Below are 21,743 nucleotides of genomic sequence, written 5' to 3' on the forward strand. Positions count from 1 at the left end.
GGATCAGTTTAAGCAAGTATATCCAGCTGCTTTTCCAGAAGGAGAAGTGCTGGTTTATGTTCAGGAAATAGATGTTGCAGTGCTGTGCAAAACATAATGGGTCCTGCCCATGGTGAAGCTAGGCTAGATTAAGGTCTAGTTCACATTTAAGTGGTAATTCTCCTTTTGGACTCTCTGTTGCTTCAGACTGCAGGTGGAGTCCACACACTCCACAGTGTTGCGTGTTTGTCTGTACAAAACCATCCCTTGCCTGTGGGAAACTTAAAAAGTTGCATTGAGGGTTCTAACCCTAGCCTCCTTTTTAATGTGATAGCTTTAGAAATGCAGGGATGTTTTTCTTTTGTTTGGAGGAGAATTCCATCATTGGAGTCACCTGCCTGCAGTTTGTAGAATTGCACAGACAGGTTTACCGTCTCATGGAGAACCAGGCGCAGAGGTCGTCAGTAGGTCCCTTCCTCCATGACCAGCAAACAGGTGGTGGAGTTAAAAGTGACATTGACAACAGGGTGTTTTTACACACCTCCTTTCTATCCTTTAAATACCTATTTTCTGTTACAAGCAAGTGGTGACCATCCCATTAACATTATCTTATTACGCCCCCCCCGCCCACCCTGAGATTACACAGTTTAAGTCAGTACAACCAACAGGTGGGGTATTCAATAAACAATGCAATGGGGACACAAACGCAAACTTTGCAAAAATTTGAAAACAAGCAGAAATCCAGTATATAGTTGAAACAATGCTGGAAAAAATGGAAGTAATTTAACACGACAAATTAAGCAGTGCAGAAACCACCCTGCAGGAACATACATACAGTAAGAGGCAGTATACAGTAGTATAATTTATAGTTCCTAGCTCTTTACCAGTGCATTGTTTTAAACCATTTCCTTATATCACAATCCAATTGTGTAAAAAAGCTCTCCTGAATAATATAGGTTTGCACAGTTTGCAGAAAGCCAGGGTGAATAGAAGTTTTCCTGGCCGTTCTAAAAAGTGCGGGCCCGTGTGTGTACATGCTGCTGTTTATTTTCCCCATTTGCAGGGTGATAGCTGCAGAAGGCCCTGTTCAGATGAGCGAAGCTGCCATGGTGGAGCATAAGGAGAGAGGCACTCCCGTAGATATGAGTAACCAAGGCCACGAAGGGTTTTTTATTTGATAGTTAACCTTGAATTGAACCTAGTAACTGATGAGTAGCCAATGGAGTGCCTGCAGAATGGGAGTAATATGCATGCTTTGCCTAGCTCCTGTTAATGACTGAACTGCAGCATTCTGCACCAACTGGAGTCTTTGAGTCAACTTCAAGGGGAGACTGAAGTAGAGTCTACTCATCCAGCTTTTCTTAAGTCATGAAAGCTCATTTTCCTTGATAGAGCAGAGTGGGTGGAGATACGGGAAGTGTGCACACACTCCACTCCTTGCAATGATTTGCATGATAATAAATGTCCGTGCCTGGGGGCAAGGGAGAAAAGGCTGTTTTATAGATCTGTATAGATTTTTTTTTTTATTTAACAAAATTTATATCCCACCTTTCTGCTCTCACAAGGGCCACCAAGGCAGCTAACAAATTAAAAGGTACATACTAAAATCACATAAAAGCATTAAAATCTACCCAAACACATTATTTAAACATACAAAGCTTTCCAAAAATGCAAGGACATTAATACATTTTAAATGATTAAAACATTAGGCATGAAGAAGGGATCACTGAGGGTATGCCAGACGAAACAAAAAAGTCTTTACCCTCTGGTGGAAAAAGACAGTAGAAGGGGACAGACAAATTTCCCCAGGGAGAGAGTTCCGGAGTTTTGTGTACCACGGCTGAGAAGGCCCTCTTCTGGGTTGCCACTCGTCTGATCTCAGAAAGTGGGATCACCTGAAGCAGGGCCTCTGAAAATAACTGCAGTGGTTAGATAGGTTTGCAAATCCCTCTGCTCGTGGGAGGATTGTGTCCTGTGTTGCTTGTCCTGTAGTATTTATGTTGCCCAGTATCGTTACTCCAAATAATCTTAGGCTAATTACTGCATTGCCTCAACAGGAGTACGTGGCAGATGATGCCCCAACAATACACCTCTTCCAGAAATTCAGAGACAAACAGGAACACTGCAGCTTATTAGACTGCAGAATGTTTTCTGGATCCCTCCCCAAAAGAGCAAGTTCTGATGGAATTGCCTTAAAGGCTTGACCAGATACGACTATAGGAGTCAGTAATTTCTGGCTAGATGTTTGTAAAAATGTATTTCTGTTCATTTTCATGCAGCGAAAATGATAATTCTGTGTCGTACTGAATTGGTTCTCTGTGGCTACTCAGCAGCTGCGCTGAATTTCGTCTTTCAGTGAAGCTGGAAGGTGTCATCAGATCAGTGCTGCAAGTTGTGTCACTTGAACCCAACCACAAGAGATCCCTTTCTGACTCTTCCTTCCAACTCTCTCCTGCAAATCAAAATGGTAGTTGAAGGGGAGAACAATGAAGGAATTGCTCTTTCCTGCCCTTTCCCCCACTGCAAATCATTCCATGCCATTGTCTCTTTGATCCACATCTACAGCCAATCATCTCATGCAACCCTGTGTATAGGTACAGCAGGGGCGCTAAATGCCCTTTATTAGACAGATACTTACTTAATTGCGTTTAATGCATGCTGAGTCATTCATTCTTTCTGTAAATGACACAGGCTTTCAAGATACCACTGTGCACTCCTCAAAAGAAATGTCCATTTCTGCCCTTAACGAACATGGCAATGATGGGTCTCGTTTTAGGAACTCAACTCGGCTCTAGTGGAACGCGACCAAGCCATCTGCGAAAGGAACGAGCTCTTGGAAAAGTACTGCCATGAAGTGAAAGACAAGGCTGAGGCCCAGAAGGAGCTTGATCAAGCATGCAAGGATATTGAGACAGTGAAAGAAGAGAGAGATGTGGCCAGGAAGGAGAGGACGGAAGCTATCATTCAGAGGGACCACCTGCTGAGAGAGTACTATCAAGCTCGCCAGGTAGCTTCACAGTTTGCACGCTTGGGGTAATGAGTTACCAGAAGAACACTCATTAGTAAACGTTTCTCATTTGCCTTCACAGATGCTGAAAGAAATCGAAAGCAAGGACAGGAGACTTGCTTAAATGTAAAACTGATTTAAATTAAAGGATTGGGTGGTTCTTCTCTCCATCAGTTACTGGCAAGGATGATAATACAGGGTAGAGCATTGACTTTAAGACTGCTTTCACATCCATTGAATAACACACTTTCGGTCCACTTCCAATGCACTGTGTGAAACAGGAAAATCCACTTGCAAACGATTGCTAAAGTGCATTGAAAGTGCATTCTTATGTTTGGAGAGAATGCCAGAGATCCCAGTTTAAATCCCTGGCATTGCCAGGGTTTTTTTTTTTTAATCAGATAAAAGGTGATGTGAAAGAGGCCCTAGAGAGCAGCTATCAGTGACAGCAGAGAATACTCACCTGGATAGACCAAGGGACTGATTCAGTATAAACTAGCTTCCTATGATTTGTGCTGCTGTACGAGTTAGTTCAGTGGGCTTTGACCCATTTTTTTTAATGCTTACAAGAGGCAGTCTCTTCAAATGCATTTTTAAAAGCAAAAACAAAGAAACAGCCAATTTTGATTCTCTTATGAGTGTACTTAATCTCATCTCTAATATATAAAAGGCAAGCCATGTTGCTGACGACTCATCTTTTACCATGGTGGAGGCGCAGTGAGTCATTGGTAACATGGCGATGGAGAAGCAGTAGCCATGGAGGTGGTGGGGAGGCCCGGCTCGCCACTGCACCCCTCCCAAGGCCCCACAGAGGTGCCAGGGAGGCCCAGCACAGTGGTGCAGCCCTCCCAAGGCCCCTGCTGCGGGGCGTTGGGAGGGCTGCAGTGGGCCTCCCTGCTGTCTCTGTGGCCACAGAGGCAGCAGAGAGGCTCAGCATGCTGGCACAGCCCTCTAGAGATCCCCGCACTAATAGAGAAGGCTGGTGCAGTGGCGCATCCCTTTGGAGGCCTCGCAGTTGCCACAGAGGCAGTGGAGAGGCCTGGTGTGCCAGCACAGCCCTCCGGAGGCCCCCACAGCAACAGAGAAGGTCAGCCCTCCAGAGGCCCCACAGTGGCCACAGAATTGGCAGGGACAACAGAGTCGACGGTCTTGGAAGGGCCACACCACAGAGGCCTTGGAGGGCTGCACCGCTGCGCTGCCTCCCTGCTGCCTCTGCAGGGCTTTGGGAGGGGTGTGGCACTGAGCTGGACTTCTCCACCACCTCCGTGGCTGCTCCTTCTCCAGGCTTCTCCATCGCCATGTTACCAACGATTCACTGTGCCTCCACCAGGGTAAAAGGTTAGTCGTCAGCAACACGGCTTGCCTTTGATATATTAGAGATGAGATTAACTGAAAGGTGATTAGGTGCTGGAGCACTCCCATTGGCTGAGGTGTGAAACACCTTGTCCAGAGTCCGCAGCCCAGCCCCCGGACTTACCTGGAGAAGAGGATTTGAGACCCTTGGGAGACAGATGCCCCACTACCCCATTAGACAGCTAGGTCCAAAACCTGCCAGTCACGGAGGGAAGGGAAGAGACACCCAAACCTCAGAGAGTTAGAAGGAGCAGGCACAAGCCAGCCAGTCTCACACTCTGCTGGAAGGCTGGGAGCCCTGGAAGGGAGAGTAAGAACAGCCCAGAGGGGGCCAGGGCCAGGGGAGAAGGCCCCAAAGATAGGGACAGCCAGCCAGACAGCAGCCTTACCGGCAGAGGAAGAAAGGCAGCAGAAACAGCCCAGGGCCATGCCCCAACCTGTAAACAGGGAGGAAGGGAATAATAGGGACCAGCTGGAAGCTCTGAGCAGGGGAGGCTTGGCAGCCACGCAAGAGAGCACAGCTGTAGCTGCCCAGGGGCCTGAAGCTCAGAGCAAAGGAGGCTTGGCAGCCAGCCAAGGGAGCCCAGCTGTAACTGCCCAAAGCAGCCAGACGAGCTACCCCAGGTGCAGCTGCTTGAGGCAGCCGAGGGCAAACGAGGGGTGTGGCTGGCAGGTGGAGCCAAGAATAAGGGAAAGGATATAAAGGAAGTTCACCCACAGGGCGTGGTGAGTTGTGTAGAAGGAGTGGGGAGAGTAGAGTAGGAGTTGGAGGTTGGATGGAGAGAATGAGTGAGCGAAGAAAGAAGACGGCAAAGGTGATGAAGGAGGAAGGTGGACACAGGGGCGGGGCTAGGTTGAGCGGACTTGCTGGTGGCTTGAAAGGGTGCATGGGTGATGCATACCTCCCCTCCTACCACAAAGCAGGATCCTTCATAATCCCTAGCGGCACCCCAATGACAAAGCCAGGTGCCCTGGCGCCCGATGCAGCAGCACCCAGGGGGAAACGTGTCACCTCAGTTGCTCTTTTTCCACTCGGATACAGGCTTTCCTCATTCAGGTGTCCTATTGAATGTACCCCTCAGATACAGGCTTTCCTCATTCAGGTGTCCTATTGAATGTACCCCCAGAACTGCACATTTTAAAAATCCAAGTTCTATGAACAGTTATGCATGTGTTAAAAAAATCCAATGCTTTAATGAAACTGTGATTGAATAAATAAACTGTCTGTAATTCTACCTTCTCAGATACAAGATTCTGCTACACTGGATATTGAAAGAGCCAACAAAGAAATCGACATGCTTCGGAAGCAATATGAGGCCATGTCTCAGGAGCTGAAAGAAGCTGTCCAGGAAGCAGAAGTCGCAAAGTGTAGGCGAGATTGGGCCTTCCAGGAACGTGACAAGATTGTTGCAGAAAGAGAGAGCATACGGTAAAAAGGCTGCTGGTGAACGATCTGTGCTGCAGGAAGTTAGAAGCACTCTTACATTCAGTCTTCGTGATCACTTGTCACTTAGATTTTTTTTTAAGTTCTGAACGTTTGTTTAAAGGACAAAGAAATACAGTTTTGTTCAGGTTACTTAAAATTATTTTTTTCGATGACGTGCAAGAGGATTCATGTGGAAAACTGTGGCTCAGTTCAGACATTACACAAAACGGTGGTTTAGTTACACTAACTACGGTCAGCGTGATTGTCTGCATTTAGGTTGCTCCATTAATTGTGTTTAGTTATGGTCCATCCAGACAAGCTCTGAAACCATAGGGTTGGATCCACACTTAATTTTTCTGCCATAAGTGAGCCAGGATGAGAGGGGGAGGGAAGACCTTGAAGCAATCGAATGATGCATGCATTCCTTTCTCCTTGGTCACAATTCGGTGTGGCCACAAGTCAGGATAAATGTAAGAGGGGGCTTGTGGGGAAGAAGGAAGGGTTAGGCATTCGCCTGTTTGCTTTTCTTTTCCTGCAAATAATCCTCCCTCCCCTCACGACTAGTTATCTAATCATCCATTTGTTCCCGTTCCTAACCTTCCCAAATGTTAACCCGCCTAAATGTTGAGGCTCCATCCCATGTCCAAACCTGTCTGGTTCTCCCTTCTCTTGGCTAGTTCCTTGCTTTTGCCCCTCCAAATTTTTTTTTTCACAAGGTGGTTAATACTTCACCATGAACAGACATCACAGGTTATTTTGTGGAATCCTTTTGACCCCACTGATAACAGTCTGGTCCACTGAGTTCTAACTAGTTGCTGATTTTTCCATCTGCAGGGAATTGCTTCTATCATCCAGCACCCACTTTTTTTTGTCCAGCAAGATGCTGTCCATAAAAAGTACCTTGATCTTTTAATTTTTCGAAGCATATTTTGCACAGGGGCTTGGTTTGGGGAGAAGCAATTTAATCTGTTGTTGTAAGGATTAGTAACTGACAGCCTCTGGGACAAACCAGGGCCCCGAAGTGTACCATCTGACCCTCCAGTTGCCAAACCAGTGACAAGAGACACGTGGATGAGCAGTAGCTGTCGCCAAAGTGCCCTTTGGGTAAAAGTAGTTGCTGACCAAAAATGGTGTTTCCCACTCATTGTCTAATCTTGCCTTTTTTTCCGGAGTCGCCCAATGACCAGTGCCTGAAATATTAGCATTCTCTAGTCCTGCAGTTCTTTTAACATTTCATTTAATCTGCATTCCCTTTTCAAGGACTCTGTGTGACAACTTGAGGAGGGAGAGGGACAGAGCGGTCAGCGACCTGGCTGAGGCGCTTCGCAACCTGGATGATATGAGGAAGCAAAAGAATGATGCTGTGCGTGAATTGAAAGAGCTGAAGTGCGTTCTAGAAAACTCTTTGATGCATATACTTTCGGTCATGTTGTATGCTAGCATATGTTGCCCTAGCCCTTGGGGCAGGTGTAAATTTTAAATACTTGCCTGTCCAGTGGCTTGATTAAAAAGAACATAGCAGCTAACCAGCAAGTCTGAGGAAATGTGTACAGAAGAGATGCAGGACAAATTCATGAGGTCAGCACTCAACTCATAGCAAGGCAGGCAGAAGTGCTTGCTTCCAGAAGAGACGGGAGCTCCTGCCTTAGGGATAGGACAGTACATGCAACCTCCATAGGATAACATGATGCTCCAATTATTAATTTTTTATATTGACTTTCTAGGCTACCTTTCAACCAATTTGTAGTCTGCAATATTGCCAATGAAAAAAGAGTTGTGTGCATATCTTTCTCCTAGGTGTGAAGGGCTGTGAGCGTTTAGAAGAGTAAGGATAGAGAGCCAAAATGTCTGGAGATTTTAAAGCAGTAGAAAAAATTCAGGGGGAAAATGAAATATATGCAATACTTTACCTAGAATATTGGTATATTTATGAAATTTAAAAGTATAAATGCCTTAGTTTTCTATAAACATAATTGCAAATATACCGAATAGTAGAGATACAGCTGCATACTTCTGCACATGTAATGCTATTCTCATACATTCATAGTAGTAGTAGTTGTGATAATAACAACAACAACATTTGATTTATATACCGCCCTTCTGGACAACTTAATGCCCACTCAGAGCAGTTTACAAAGTTTGTCATTATTATCCCCACCACAAAACACCCTGTGAGGTGGGTGGGGCTGAGAGAGCTTTTAGAAGCTGTGACCGACCCAAGGTTACCCAGCTGGCTTCAAGTGGAGGTGTGGGGAATCAAATCCAGCTCTCGAGATTAGAGTCCCATGCTCTTAACCACTACACCAAGACAAGCAGCAGATTTGGATATTGAGTTAAACTTTATGAGAGAACTGAACTTTTCAATAGTGTATTATACGCATTATAGCAAAGTAACTGTAGGCAAAATTGTGTGTGTCAGTATGTATTATGTGCCATCAAGTCTCTTCTGATTTATGGCAACTCTATGAATTAACAATCTCCAAAATGTCATATCATTAATAGCCTTCCTCATATCCTGCAAACTGGAAGCCGTGGCGTCTTTTACTGAGTCAAAACATCTATTGTTGGGTCTTCCTACTGCCTTCCATCTTTCCTAGCATTATTGTCATTGCCAGGCAGCAGAATTCATCACATATAAACAATAAACATTTCTGAAAATATATTGTCTATGAATACACAACATATTCAAGAGTTTGTATTCTGCAGTGTTGTACATTGCTTTACACCAAACATAATTTGAGTGAAGAAAACCTTGTCTTAAAAAACATTTCACTCATTCAAAAAGTAAATAATTCATAGGGGTGTTTTAGTACTACCCCAATTTCCAATTATCCCATTAGAATTTTTTTAAATGATGGAGCAGTCCCCCCCCCTGGTTTTACCAGGTGAGTGCGGGCTAGTGTTGTTAACCATGAGATTAAATGGAGATTAGTGTGAGCTAGTTGAAAAAGAGATTGGTGAGTTCTCCTCTGAATAGTTATATTCAAGGATGTATCAGAAATTTGAATGTACTTTATTTAAAAAGAAGTTGCAGTCTTTTGTATACTTGGTCTGTGTTGAGTGTTTTTAGGTCATCAATATAACATGCAGGCAATAATTCAGAAAATTTAAGAACTAAAATATATAATGTCCACTTACCTTGCTTGAAATGCTCAAACATGTCTCTTCCTACAGAGAAAAGATGGAGAATCAGTTGGAAAAGGAAGCAAGGTTTCGTCAATTGATGGCCCACAGTTCTCATGATTCAGCCATTGATACAGATTCTCTGGAATGGGAAACAGAAGTTGTAGAGTTTGAGAAAGACAGGGTAAGTCTAGGAACCCTACTGTCTGAGAGGAGCCCCAGAATGGGAGAGTGCTACCTGTTGGAAGCTTCCATACTTAGAAAACCACTGGAGACTGGAGGGCAGAAATCATGTACAAATGTTAAGATTACAAGTTTTCATTGTTGCTTTGGTTTATACTTTTTGTGTTTATGAATGTACACATAATTTCAGTCTTCAGCAGTTCACAACCCATGCACAAATTTGTGGATTTATTTATTTATTATGTATTTAAATTGCTTATAATCCACCTTTCTCATTGAGACACAAGGTGGATTACACAATGCAAGTCAATGTGATCAACAGGATGGGATATCCAGTAAACAATGCAATGAAGTTTGGATTACAGAAGTCTGAAACAGAGCTGAAGCAAATCATAAGCGTTTAAATATGACATGTTAAACACTGCAGAGATGACATAGTAGTACCATATTTACAGCTGTAGACAATAAGTACTATACGCAGTAGTATAGTCCACAGTTCTCATCCCTTTATCAAAGTATTTTCCCAAACCATTTCATTAAAGTACGGCTCTTTTACCTGTGTTAAATAGCCTTCCAGAATAATTCAGTTCTGCATAATCTGCAGAAGGCCAGGAGGGTAGGAGCCTTCCTAACCTCATTGCGCAGACCATTGCATGAGGTGGGGGCCACAACAGAGAATGCACATGTATGATTTTGTCCATTTTCAGGGTGGCTCCAAGAGGAGGCCCTGCTCAGATGAGCGAGGTTGTTATGGCGGAGCATAGGAAGAGAGGCCGATCTACAGATATGAGGGACCAAGACAGTGAAAGACTTTGCTTGTTGTAGCCAGTACCTTGAATTGAGTCTTATAGCTGACGGGCAGCCAATGTAATGACTGCAGAATGGGAGGCAATATGCATGCTGCACCTAGCTAATGCTAATAACCAAGCTGTGGCATTCTGTACCAAGTGGAGTCTATATAGAGTGCATTACAGTAGTCTAGCTTTGATGTTACCATAGCATTAATCCAGGTGGCCAGATCAGCTGTGTCCGTAGAGGGCCATCTTGTGGGCTAGTCTGAGTTGGAAGAAAGTATTTTTTTGCAGCTGCATTAACTTGTTTCTCCAGCAGCGATGCCGGATCCAGTATGATCTCTAGGTTCCCTGAACCCCCATCAGAGGTGGGCAGCACATAGTCCTTCAAGACCTCCACCTTCCCAACTAGCATCACTTCCGTCTTGTCTGGGTTCAGTTTCAGTTGAGTTTTGGGCAGGGATACTCACTCAGTGGCTCGGGAGTCACTTGTGGACTTCTGGGCACTGTTCTCCAGTGCAGTACCTGTCCCATGTTCCCAGAAAATGAGCAAGGCCATGGCTGTCTAGGGCTTGTGGTTGGTAGGTGGCTTCCACCATGGAACGAGCTGCCACTGCAGGGACTGGAAGATGGGTAAGCTGGAGGCCTCGTGCAAAGAGCCCATCTTTTCCAACAACCCGCCCCCCCCATCCTTCTCCACAGCACCTGCACTTTCCCAGCAACTAGGTGCCTGTTGCGAGGAAAGTAAGGTGGCCACAGAGAAAAGAGTAAAACCACCACAACTACAAGGGCAGCCAACTGGGAAAACAGCAACCATGGTCAGATTGGGTATGTGGGTGGGCGTTACTCCTGTTTCTTCCTGGCCAGCTTGCTGTCCTCTGGGAACTTGGCTCTCCCTCCCTGGCCAAGAGGCTGCTGTGCCTCTTGCTGAGCGGAGAGCAGGAAGGCAGAGGGGGAAGCCCTTCTGTGCACTCCGTTACACAGAGACTGGCTAAGGTTAAATAGTGGTGGGGAGAGACAGCCCTGCATGCTCAGAAGTAATCTGGTAATTTAAAAGGTTGCAATATATTATATATTTAATATTTTTTAATATTTAATTTTTTTTTTTAAACAGACAGAACGAGGATACAGAAAAAAAGAGGGATAAGGGAAGGGGACAAGAAAAACAAATATAAAGCTGTGTGCTAGAAGGATTATCAAAGTACAGAGTACAAAAATTATAACCTTTAAAAGTGTTAAAATAATTAAAACTGTCTAGTGTATGTTTTCAAATAAACAACACATGTAGAATTCAAACCTATTTCTACTCCTTATCAAAAAACTCCTCATTATTCCATTATTACCCCTATCATCATTACCTTTTCTTAACAATAATGCTAACTTCTTAATACAACTAATTATCATAACCTTTAAGAGTGTTAGAATAATACTGGGATTGTTAAAGGGATATATTTTCAAATAAACAGCATGTGTGGAATTCAAACCTATTTCTGCTCCTTTTCTTAGAAAATGAAAAAGTCCTTACTACCCCTATTTTGTCTTTATTTTTTGCTTATATGTTTCTTAACAATAACAGTGCTGTCTTTTTAACAATATTTCAGTATTATCTATCATACATTCTATTTTACCAATTATCTTTATTCAACTAATTATCTTACAGTCAAATTAAGAAACATATCAATGTGTAATCCTATTCAAATTTACAGGACTAAAACTTCTTATAAATTTTGTTATAAGCAAAATAATTTCCCCATTTCTCTTCAAAAGTTATATATTTAATATTAATAGTTACAAATTTTATTATTGTATGTGTGTGGTGGGGTGGTGCACACAGCATACAGTAGTCTTGTAACTCTTTTTGGTTGATGGTAATTGAGAATGCAGCTCTCCTTGAGTATCACAGTGTGAGTGCCCCTGATTTAGAGAAAATAAATACATTTAAAATAAAATTGTGTAAAAGCACTCTTTGAAGTTTAACGTGAATTTTTGGAGATTTATTATTCATAGTATAAAGGCACAATAAAGGCACACCCAGTGACCCTTACTCCATGCCCAGAAGATGTCGGTCTTTAAAATGACATCCTAATAAATGAGAGAACACTGAGCTGTTTTCCCACAATTTAGGGAAATTAAAACATGCGGTGTTTTTATTTATTTAGGAAGATATGGATTTGAAAGCTCTTGGATTTGACGTGGCTGAAGGTGTGAACGAGCCGTATCTTCCTGGAGACTGTGGAATATTTGTTACCAAAGTGGACAAAGGAAGTATTGCAGATGGACGCTTACGGTAAGGATTTGATGGTTAATGTTAACGGGCACACCTCTGGCTTTATGAAGATGATCAAAAAGGGTAGAAAGAAAGGCATGTGGAGAAGGTAAGGGCTGTTAAGGGTCATGCATTCAGAGGCTGTGGACAGTATTGGGGTGTGAAGACAACACAATCCGCATGCAGGAGTGGGGAATATTGGATGCAGTTCCATTTTTCCTCTCTGTCCCCCTCGCTGATACACTTTCACCCAGCCGGGCAATGTGCATAGGGCTGCTTTGAAAAGCACACACAGGCTGATTCTGCACACGTTGGATAATGCACTTTCAATGCACTTTATCAATCATTTGAGGTGGATTTTTTGTTCTGCACACAAAAAAAATTGTTCCAAATGATCTATAAAGAGGATTGAAAGTGCATTATCCAACGTGTGTGGAATCACTCATAGTTTCTTCCTCTCCCCTCTCCTTTCGGACAAGGTAATTGGTGGCCAGAGTTGCCTGTGCCACATTGAATAAGATGAAAACGAAGGGAAGAAGAAGGGTTCTCTTAAGGTGTACAAGACTAGCCACTATGGAGTAATACAATTACACAAATCAAATATCCGTGCTAACATTTTATGGAATATGCTGCGGGAGGAGGTATCTTAGTGATCTGCAACCCATCGTTCAAGTTTGGTGCAGAAGGATGAGCTCCTAGCCCTCTGCTGGCTCACAGAGGCACTGCAGTGTCTGCATTTTTCCTATACCTTTCGAATTATATAACAGTCATTGCAAAATAACAAGTTTGCCGCTTCTGCAAGTGTTGCTTCTTTCATAACCTGTGTGCCAGCTCAGCCCAGTGCACTCCCAAGATCACCTTCATTTGGGGTCCTTGAGTGTTTGATCCAGCTCCAGTGCGACCCTCTCCTTGGTTGTATACTCAAGTATAAGTTTCATAGCTATCATGATTTCTGGGAAGGAAAATTGTTAATGAGTTTGTGGCTCTTTGATAAGAGTTCTTAACATGTGCCTGAAAGCCAGCTTAGAAGTGCTATGTTGGCCTGTGCTTTTTTTGCAAATGAGAAACTTTTTCTCCCCCACATGACCTGGCAGTCATAGAATCATAGAGTTGGAAGGGACCTTAGGGTCATCTAGTCCAACCCCCTGCACAATGCAAGAAATTCACAAATACCTCTCCCCACACACACACACCCAGTGACCCGTACTCCATGCCCAGAAGATGTCAATCCTTAAAATGACATCCTAATAAATGAGAGAACACTGTGCTTTCCCCCCACAATTTAGGAGCAAATTTACAACTTGCTTGGGTTATGTGCACCTAAGAGTTCCCTGGCTTTTGCTGTGTTTTATCAGAGTGAATGATTGGCTGCTGAAGATAAATGATGTGGACCTCACCAACAAAGACAGGAAGCAAGTTATTAAGGCTGTGCTTAATGGTGGAGGAGTAATTAATATGGTTGTTCGCAGAAGGAAGTCCTTAGGAGGGAAGGTGATAACACCTCTGCACATCAGTCTTTCCGGCCATAAAGGTAAATTGTTGAGTTGTTTCAAGTGGGCAGCCGTGTTGGTTTTTAGTAGGTGAGCAAGGTTCAAGTCCAGCAGCGTGTTAAAGACCAACAATATTTTCCAGGGTATACCCAGGAAGCTTATACTTTGGAAAACCTTGTTGAACTTTAAGGTGCTACTAGATGCGAGCCTTGCCCTGCATTGGAGGGATGCATACACCCAAATGCATTGGTACACGTAAAGAAAGATGAGCAAATGTATGTGCTGCCAGGTTAAGTTTGTATTATGTTTTGAAGCTTGTACTCGTAGGAGTCCAAAGGATCTGGAGGATGGCATGTCTGCATTGTTAGCTGCTATATTTTATTTATTATTTAGCATGTTTATAGGCTGCTTTTTTCTCCCAATGACTAACAGTGTGCAGAGAAAAAACAAGCCAAACAAGAAAGGAAGGAGAGGCTTTTGATGACCTGATCTGACCTGCTGGCTGATCTTCCACTCAGCTCTAGGCCTGACCTGCAGGCAAAAAGCTGAAAGACCAGAATCCTTTGGCCTGCACCTCTGGGTTTGCACGAAACGGAAAAAGCTCGAAATGAGAGTTTTGTGTTTCGTCGCAATCGGCGAATCGCAAATCATGAAACGTCATGAAGTTGACACGTTTGCCGAAACAATTCATTCGTTTCATGATTTGTCAGAACCCGTGGCATTTCAATGGTCCCCTTCATACCTGGAGATGCCAAACTCGCAGGGAGACCTCAGCAGGCTCTCCTTCACTCACCCTCCCACTTTGCAATACGTTGATTGGGAAGTTCAGCGGGATGGGTGGGAAGGGAAGTGCTACCGGAGTGCGTGACTGAAACGGGGACTGGGAGTTGCTGGATCAGAGGAGGACGAAGGACCGGCCGTGGTGGAGCTGGGCCAGGAAAACGGAGTGAGGGGTGGGGTGGAAGAAAAAACCTTCCCACAGCAAGGCCAAGAGCTGGAAATAAGAGTTTTCTTTCAGTCTCTTTAAAGCAGCACCAGCCAAAAGCACAATCCCAAATCCTTCCACACACTCTCCCACTCCAATCCCAGCAACAGGTCTTCCCCCCTCTCCCTCTGTCTACTGGGACTGAAACGCAAGGCAGAGAGAGGTGCCTTTTATAAAAAATGCTGACATAGAGCAGAACAGGAGGTCTGTGGTTGGCTGACAGACCTACAGACAACAAGCTCTCCTATTTAGAGTACTATTATAATAACAATATTACTAAAGTGCTAATATGCAACAGTGCAATCTTTCATATACAAAATATCATATAAAAATATGTTACAATCTACTCCAATGTATACACAAAAATGTTTCTTACATCAGTAAATTCAAATATTAAATACATAGCAATCAGAATCCACAACAATCCGTAATTGTACACATTCCCACTGCAATTAGTACCATGTCTACCCAGGACTTGTATACCTGTGTGTAGAGAACAAACTCAGAGAGATGTTACTCAGCTGCTGCTAACTAGCAGTATCTTATCCAATGTCTCCCCTAATGCTGTATCCCTATCCAGTCAGCTGTGATTGGAGCATCTCTGTAAGAGTCCCTGTTCTGATATTGCATCTTCCCTCCCACCAGGAGTTTACTGAGAACAGTGACTCCAATACAAACCTAAGGGATGGGCAGTTCAAAGGCTATGGAATTCTTAATCTTTCACATTATAAAAATCAATTTGGGTGGGTGGGAAGAGCAAAGCATGCCTTCAGGTTTAAATAGGGGGGGGGGGGGAAGTGCCTTGCTACTACAGCTATGGGGAAATGCAAGCTCAGGATCAAAATGTTAGCTGTGTTCACACATCACGAGGAACAGGTTTGTTCAATGAAAGTCACAAAGGCAGCGGTTTTTGTAAAGGATCTTTATATTAAGCCTTTAATTAACCATTCCCTTATATTCCAGAAGCCCTAGCTCTTTTGCCTTAGCAGTTGCAAAACATGCCTCCACCCTTTTAGCCCTTGCATCCAAAAAATAAGGAATAATTATTTTCCACTGCTCGAGAGTTATGAATCAATGAGCATCCAAGGAAATAAAAGGAAAAAGGAAAGGCAGCAGCTTCTTGTGCTGTCTATATACTCCTTTCCTCACTCCTCCTCCACCCTTCCCCCTTGCATGCAGAGTGGGATTGGAGGCTTCTGGAGTTTGAGAAGCCATGAATCAAACTCCAGTTTGTTGTGCTCTCCGGTTGCAGGCATCAGAACAAATTGGAGTTGGTTTCCTCCCTACAGACAAGAATGCTATTAGAATCTAGAATAATTAATCCACGTTTGTGGAAAAGAAACAAACGCCAGCTCACACAGGCACTTGTGCACAGAAGTACTGACATTTGATTCAGAGGTTCCCAAACACAGGAGCCTTCAGTCGAGCTCAGTGAATGAAAGTTTGGAGGGGCAAACCAAGTGAGTACGGCAAGTGGCTGTGTTAATGCCTGTCATGGACAAACCTCTGTTGCTATGACATCTGAATATGGTTGTCACCTCCACTGCTTGGATAGATGTTGCACTGTTTCGGGAACTTGCGGACGGCACCTTTTTGCACCTCTTGGTCCCTTGATGCAAGCTGCAATTTCCTTATTCATTTACCTCTGACACCGGTATCCTGGGCGGCTTCCTGTGTAAATAGAGTCAACAGCCCAATTACTGCCATGTAGATGCTGCCAACATTCTGTCAAGTTACGTGATTCTGAACAGCTTCTGGGCAGCTTTCTTTTAAAAGAGGAGCTATCACTGTGGCTGGAGGGGTCTCATGGGGCCGCCCTGGGAGGGGCAGCTAGGTGAAGCTTTGACCCTGAGGGAGACTGAGGAGAGAGTTGCCTGCTCTATCACACAGTCTCCTTTTGGATCTTGACTCTGCTTCCCTGTCTTTTTTTCCAAAGCAGCTGAGGCCAACATGAGGGACAGGTGTGAATGTTAAAGCAGCAGGGAAAGGGGATCTACTGAAAGTGCAGCCATGTGTCTCGCTACCTCCTGAGTCACTCGGTAGTGCTTTGTGAAACGCTGGCTCTCAGACTGCATTAGAAGTGAGAAAAACCACCTCAACCCTGATCTTTAAGACAAGAGGACAAACATGGAGAATGCTGGAGTCTAACAGCTTAGTATGACATTGTCTGGTTTCCTGTAACTGAGGGTCACTGATTATGTGTCGATTCCTATCAAAGGTGGTAGTGTGGAAATAGACCAAGTATCAAACAAAGTATAAAACAGTAACTATTACTTCCTACATAGCTAACCATAACAAACTGGCTCATGTTGTGTGTGAAAGCAACAGTTCTCTCACTACTTGCCCTTAGCTACATATTTTCACAGATCTTAACACTGCTGCTGCATGTGGAGTCTTCATCTAGCTGTCACAAGTGTTGATTGACATATCCTTTGTTAATTTAACACATCCTGTTTTAAAGCCATCTAAGCCAGTGACACAGGGAGCCTCGTCCTTTGAAAGTTTGGGATTTTTTTTCCAGCATCCTTGAGAAAACAAGTTGTTGTCAATTCCAGGAAACTGAGAACAATGTAAATGTTGTATGCTAGTATGTGTAAAGGTGTGCAAGAGTAGGCCATGCAGGGGAAGGGGTTTATTCCAGAGGGCAGAAAGAGGAATATGAGGTTCACGAATGATTGTGACTTGGCTATTAGCAGTACTCCCAGAGTGCCTAATTTGTTGCTTTTGCGAAACTGATAACGAACATACTTTTCTGTCTTCTCACTTTCAGATAGTGGGATTAGTCTAGAAAATGGTGTGTTTGTTGCTGCTGTAGTGCCTGGCAGCCCAGCTGCCAAAGAGGGGTCTCTCTGTGTGGGAGACAGGATAATTGCCGTAAGTCTTTTCTTTTAGTATCTCTTAGATAAGATTTGATTTATAAGCTCTGTTCAGCAATTCTGAGATCATACCAAAACCATGGTTTGTGCTAACCATGATTTAGAACCAAAGCCACAATTTGCGCTTCCAAACATAGTCAAACTTTGGTTAAAGCCGTTTTCCTGATTTTTTTACCCTTCTGTTCAGTTCTCCTTTCTTAATAGGCAGGGCCTCTGGAACATGAAATGCAGCCATACCTATTTAGGCATTATGCCAAACCACAGTTTAGTGCAGCCTATGGCATCTAAATCTGGTTTGCCTGCCAGACATTTCATGAAACCATAATTAAGTTTCCTTGATCATGATTCAGGGTGACGTCTGAATTAAGCCATCATATTTTTATTTATTTATTTTGGTGACACACAAAAAACTTCATAGATAAATATCTGTGGCTGGGCCAGGAGCAAAAGACAGGACTTTTTGAAATCTGTTTGCCAATGTTTTGATATTTTCTTTTCTTAGACATTGTCTCCCCTCAAATGACGATTTGAGAATTGGAAGGCCAGTTTTCTACACTGATTTTCTCCACAACAGAAATGAGGTTCCCTTGTACTGTTTGCAAATCCATAGCAAAACAAGAATTTAATTTTTTTCCCTGAGGGAGCAATGATTAGCCTTGTTAACTGTCTCTAAAGATTAAAGAGAGAGGTAATTGTTAGGACTCATCTTGGAGAGCAATAGCCAGAGAGTGGGAGTGCTGCCAAGAACAAACTCCTGATTTGTGAACTGTGCTTTATCTTTAGCTATTTACTATATTAATACACCCCATTTCATTGAGCATTTGGAAAACAGTTGGCAAACATGACAGTATTTTAAAAATTAAAGTGAAATCATTGACACGGGTGAACACAAACAGTTCTATGAGACAGGCAAGGCGAGTCCTGAAAGCACAGCCAAAACAAAAATGATTGTAGTTGCTTCTAAAAGGAGGGAAGTAATGGGCTGTATGACTCTCCACAAGGGAATCTCCACAAAACCCAGGTGAGTCTGCACTGACAGTGAAATAATGTAGTAATTGTGGTGTCCCCCCTCCCCAAAGCCCAGGGTTTCATTTTAGTGAATAGAAGCTAGTCAGGCTGTTTACCTGATCCCAGCATTCACACTGTTGATACCGCTCTTTTGTTCTAGATAAATGGCATTGCACTAGATAATAAATCACTGACTGAATGTGAAGCCTTACTGCGAAACTGCAGGGAGTCTCTTACACTTTCGTTGATGAAGGTGAGCATCAGAAGGGGAACCCTATTCCATAAGCATTGTCTGTAACCCCAAAGGATGAAGCCTTGAGTTCTGTGGGTTATATACTTCTGGCACTCATGCAAAAACACATTTGAAAGTGTCAGGGCAAAAAACCCAGCAAATACTTCCTTTTAAAAAACCACAAAGCAAATACAGATGTGCCCTAATGTCATTTATCATTTTCAAGGCTATATTGCAAGGGTAGCGGTTGCAGTTGCCTGCATTGAATAGTAGCATTTTCATAATAAAATATTCAGCATTTCCTGCTGTAATTTGGTATTTAGCTTCATTCATGGAAATTATGTGGAACTAAAATGAACTCAGACTGTTGCCTCACGTGGACTTCAGTGCCAAACATTTTGCCTACCATTGATGCACATGGAATGGTTCTCACTTTCACCTTGTTCTGTCCGCCCAACCGATGTTTACTGGACGTGGTGAAACTCACATGGCAGAGGAGTGATTTTTGTTTCCTCTGCCACGAGCTCAAAGGAACATGTAACATGATGAAATCTCAAACCGGAAGACTTGTTTGATAAGGTTTCCAAGGGTGGAAACACAACTTCAGGAGCATGGCGCGAAGGGCAATCTGAACTCCCCTCTGTCTGGAGATCAGCGGGTGGGGCCACCAGCCATGTGACCATTTTCAAGAGGTGCCGGAACTCTGTTCCACCACGTTCCTGCTGGAAAAGAACCCTAGTTTTCAGGCAGTTGGCCCACTTGGCGCCCTGCTGTGTAAGATGGCATTGTGGCTCATGGGGAAAGGGAAGAGTTCTGCCAGATGTGGGAGATTGTTTCCATGCTATTTCATTGGGGATGGGGTTTAGTAACAGATTCCACTAGGCAGTGCCTGGGCAGAGCAATAAGCTTAAGTCTTCAGCACATTTGATTAACCTGCAACCCCCATTCCCTAGGAGTGCCAGATTGATAAAACTTTTATGTATATAAATCATATAATTCTGTAGTCCTGATGTTCCACTGAAGGTCTTTCTTTGCCCCCCCTCCCCCTTTTTAGGTTTTTCCTCAGAGTTCATGTTCATCTTGGAGCGGTCAAAACATATTTGAAAACCTCAAGGATCCAGAGAAAATATCTAACTGTAGGGTCCATACCTCGGATGTGCAGGTTCAGAATAAAAGAAATTTGAAACACAATAGCTCCACCCAAACGGACATTTTCAGCCCAGACATAATGGACACTAAGAAGGATCAGAATGACCAAGAAGGTGGCTTGTATTGTGATCTCAAACCCTTCTCCAGTGGTGTTTTACACACCGGCTCCCACCGTCGCTCAGTCCACGGGTGCCATAGTAACTCAGAGCACAGCCTTGGCTCCTTTAATCCAGATCTGTATGGGGAGGCAAGCTATGGGATCATTAACCTGGACAGCAGACGGTTGCCATTCGAGCCCCCCGTCACAGACTGCATGATGGCGGAGAGCACGCTGGACAAAGAACATGGTGGGAAGCACAGTGGTGGCACCTGGCCTAAAGTCATGGTCAGCATCGCAGCTGTAGAGACAGAAAAGTTCTCTGTGTACAAAAAGCCAAAACAGAGGAAGTCCATTTTCGATCCTGATACTTTCAAAAGACCTCGGACTCCTCCCAAAATGGACTATTTGTCTCCAAATCCAGTGTTAGGACATTCACCCCAACCCTCGAAAACTGAAGCCATTTCTACCCCTCCCACGCCTCCTAAGAGGAGTGACTCTATTAAGTTTAAACATAAACAGCAAGCCAGTTCCACTTCAGACTCAACTGTGACCACAGGCTCCCCACCTCCCAGTCCAGCTACTGTGCAACCCCCTGTGTCGGTCGACCTCAAACCAGACTGTGGTATCCACAAGGGGCGGGGCAGGCCCTCTGGGCACTATTACAGGGAAGAGGGGGTTGACTCTGCCCGTTTGCTGTCGAGGAAATCCTGTGAAGATGACATTGGCTTTCAACGCGTGGAAGAGCCTGAGGTTAAAAGACCAAGACCCAAATCTGCTCCTGCCTTGAGACATAAACTAACACCTGTGCCCATTCCTAATCCATCTCATCAGGTATCTATGAGAAGGAGAGGAAGGGAATCTGGCTGCCGCTCTCAAAACTGTTGAGTGCTGTATCTAAACCAAAGGGCGCGCAACAGAAGGGCTAGGTGGTTCTCAGAGTTTTGTCACGGCACTTGTTAATATTCCAGAATAAAGTAATTTGATATGAGGAGGAACATGTAGGGTCACTTCCGTGCAGTGCCGTGTACGAGTTGTCTTTGCTAGATTCAGGTTCTGTTTCAGGAAGAGCTGGCTGGAACCTGTGTGCAAATGGCATTTCAACCCAGATGGTCCAACATAATGTGGCTTTAAAAAAAACTTCTGGCTGCACAAAATCGAGATTGAGGGTTTGAATAGCCATGCAAGAGGGCTCCTTCAGTCAAAAGAGTGCCTTACGCTTGACATTCTCAAAGAGCAACCCCTCCAGTGCCGTAATGTTTTCTTGTTCTGTTCTCTGTAGAAAGAAAGTACACTGTAGCTACAAGTTCAGTTAGCCAGTACCGAGATATGGGTGGTGATGCTGCTACTGTGGGTGTGCTAGATAACTAAGGACATTTTCTTGGAGTCGTATGAATATTACACCCGATTTCTTTTTAAAATGTGAAGAGGTGGGGATAGCTGGGAAGCAGAGAAGGAAATACTTAGTATAGGCACAGCAAAAGTGTAGCACGCACAGTTCTGTGATACAGGAGTGGCCGCTGGGTGGCCCACAAGCCACATCCTGTTTTTATCTGGCTTTGGATGAACTTTCCAAAATTCAATCCTAGTAGAAGGTTATGCCTACAGTCCCACTTGTGTTTTTTTCTTTAAAGAGGAAATTTTTACACATGATGGCATGGATCATGCACTCCTCTTCTACCAACATATGTGTGAAAGAATTTTAGGGGGGAATCTGTGCTAGGTTCTGGCCCAAGGAAAAGTATCCAACAACCTCACTCACAAGATGTAGCGGTAAA

At 43.9% G+C, this 21,743-nt stretch overlaps 1 protein-coding gene across 2 annotated transcripts in view; it reads left to right on the forward strand.

Moving 5' to 3' along the window:
- The window catches only part of DLG5 (discs large MAGUK scaffold protein 5), a 143,147-nt gene that overhangs the window by 87,762 nt on the left and 33,642 nt on the right, over nucleotides 1–21,743 (forward strand). For both annotated transcript variants that reach the window (XM_054982910.1, XM_054982911.1), the window contains exons 8-16: nucleotides 2,756–2,986; nucleotides 5,584–5,768; nucleotides 7,026–7,151; nucleotides 8,940–9,072; nucleotides 12,022–12,149; nucleotides 13,484–13,659; nucleotides 17,374–17,477; nucleotides 18,648–18,740; nucleotides 19,774–20,799. In XM_054982910.1, coding sequence (XP_054838885.1) covers nucleotides 2,756–2,986; nucleotides 5,584–5,768; nucleotides 7,026–7,151; nucleotides 8,940–9,072; nucleotides 12,022–12,149; nucleotides 13,484–13,659; nucleotides 17,374–17,477; nucleotides 18,648–18,740; nucleotides 19,774–20,799 — 2,202 coding nt within the window. The remainder of the gene's footprint in view (nucleotides 1–2,755; nucleotides 2,987–5,583; nucleotides 5,769–7,025; nucleotides 7,152–8,939; nucleotides 9,073–12,021; nucleotides 12,150–13,483; nucleotides 13,660–17,373; nucleotides 17,478–18,647; nucleotides 18,741–19,773; nucleotides 20,800–21,743) is intronic.

This window comes from Eublepharis macularius, chromosome 6, assembly GCF_028583425.1.
Source record: "Eublepharis macularius isolate TG4126 chromosome 6, MPM_Emac_v1.0, whole genome shotgun sequence".
In the NCBI taxonomy this organism is placed as follows: Eukaryota; Metazoa; Chordata; class Lepidosauria; order Squamata; family Eublepharidae; genus Eublepharis; species Eublepharis macularius.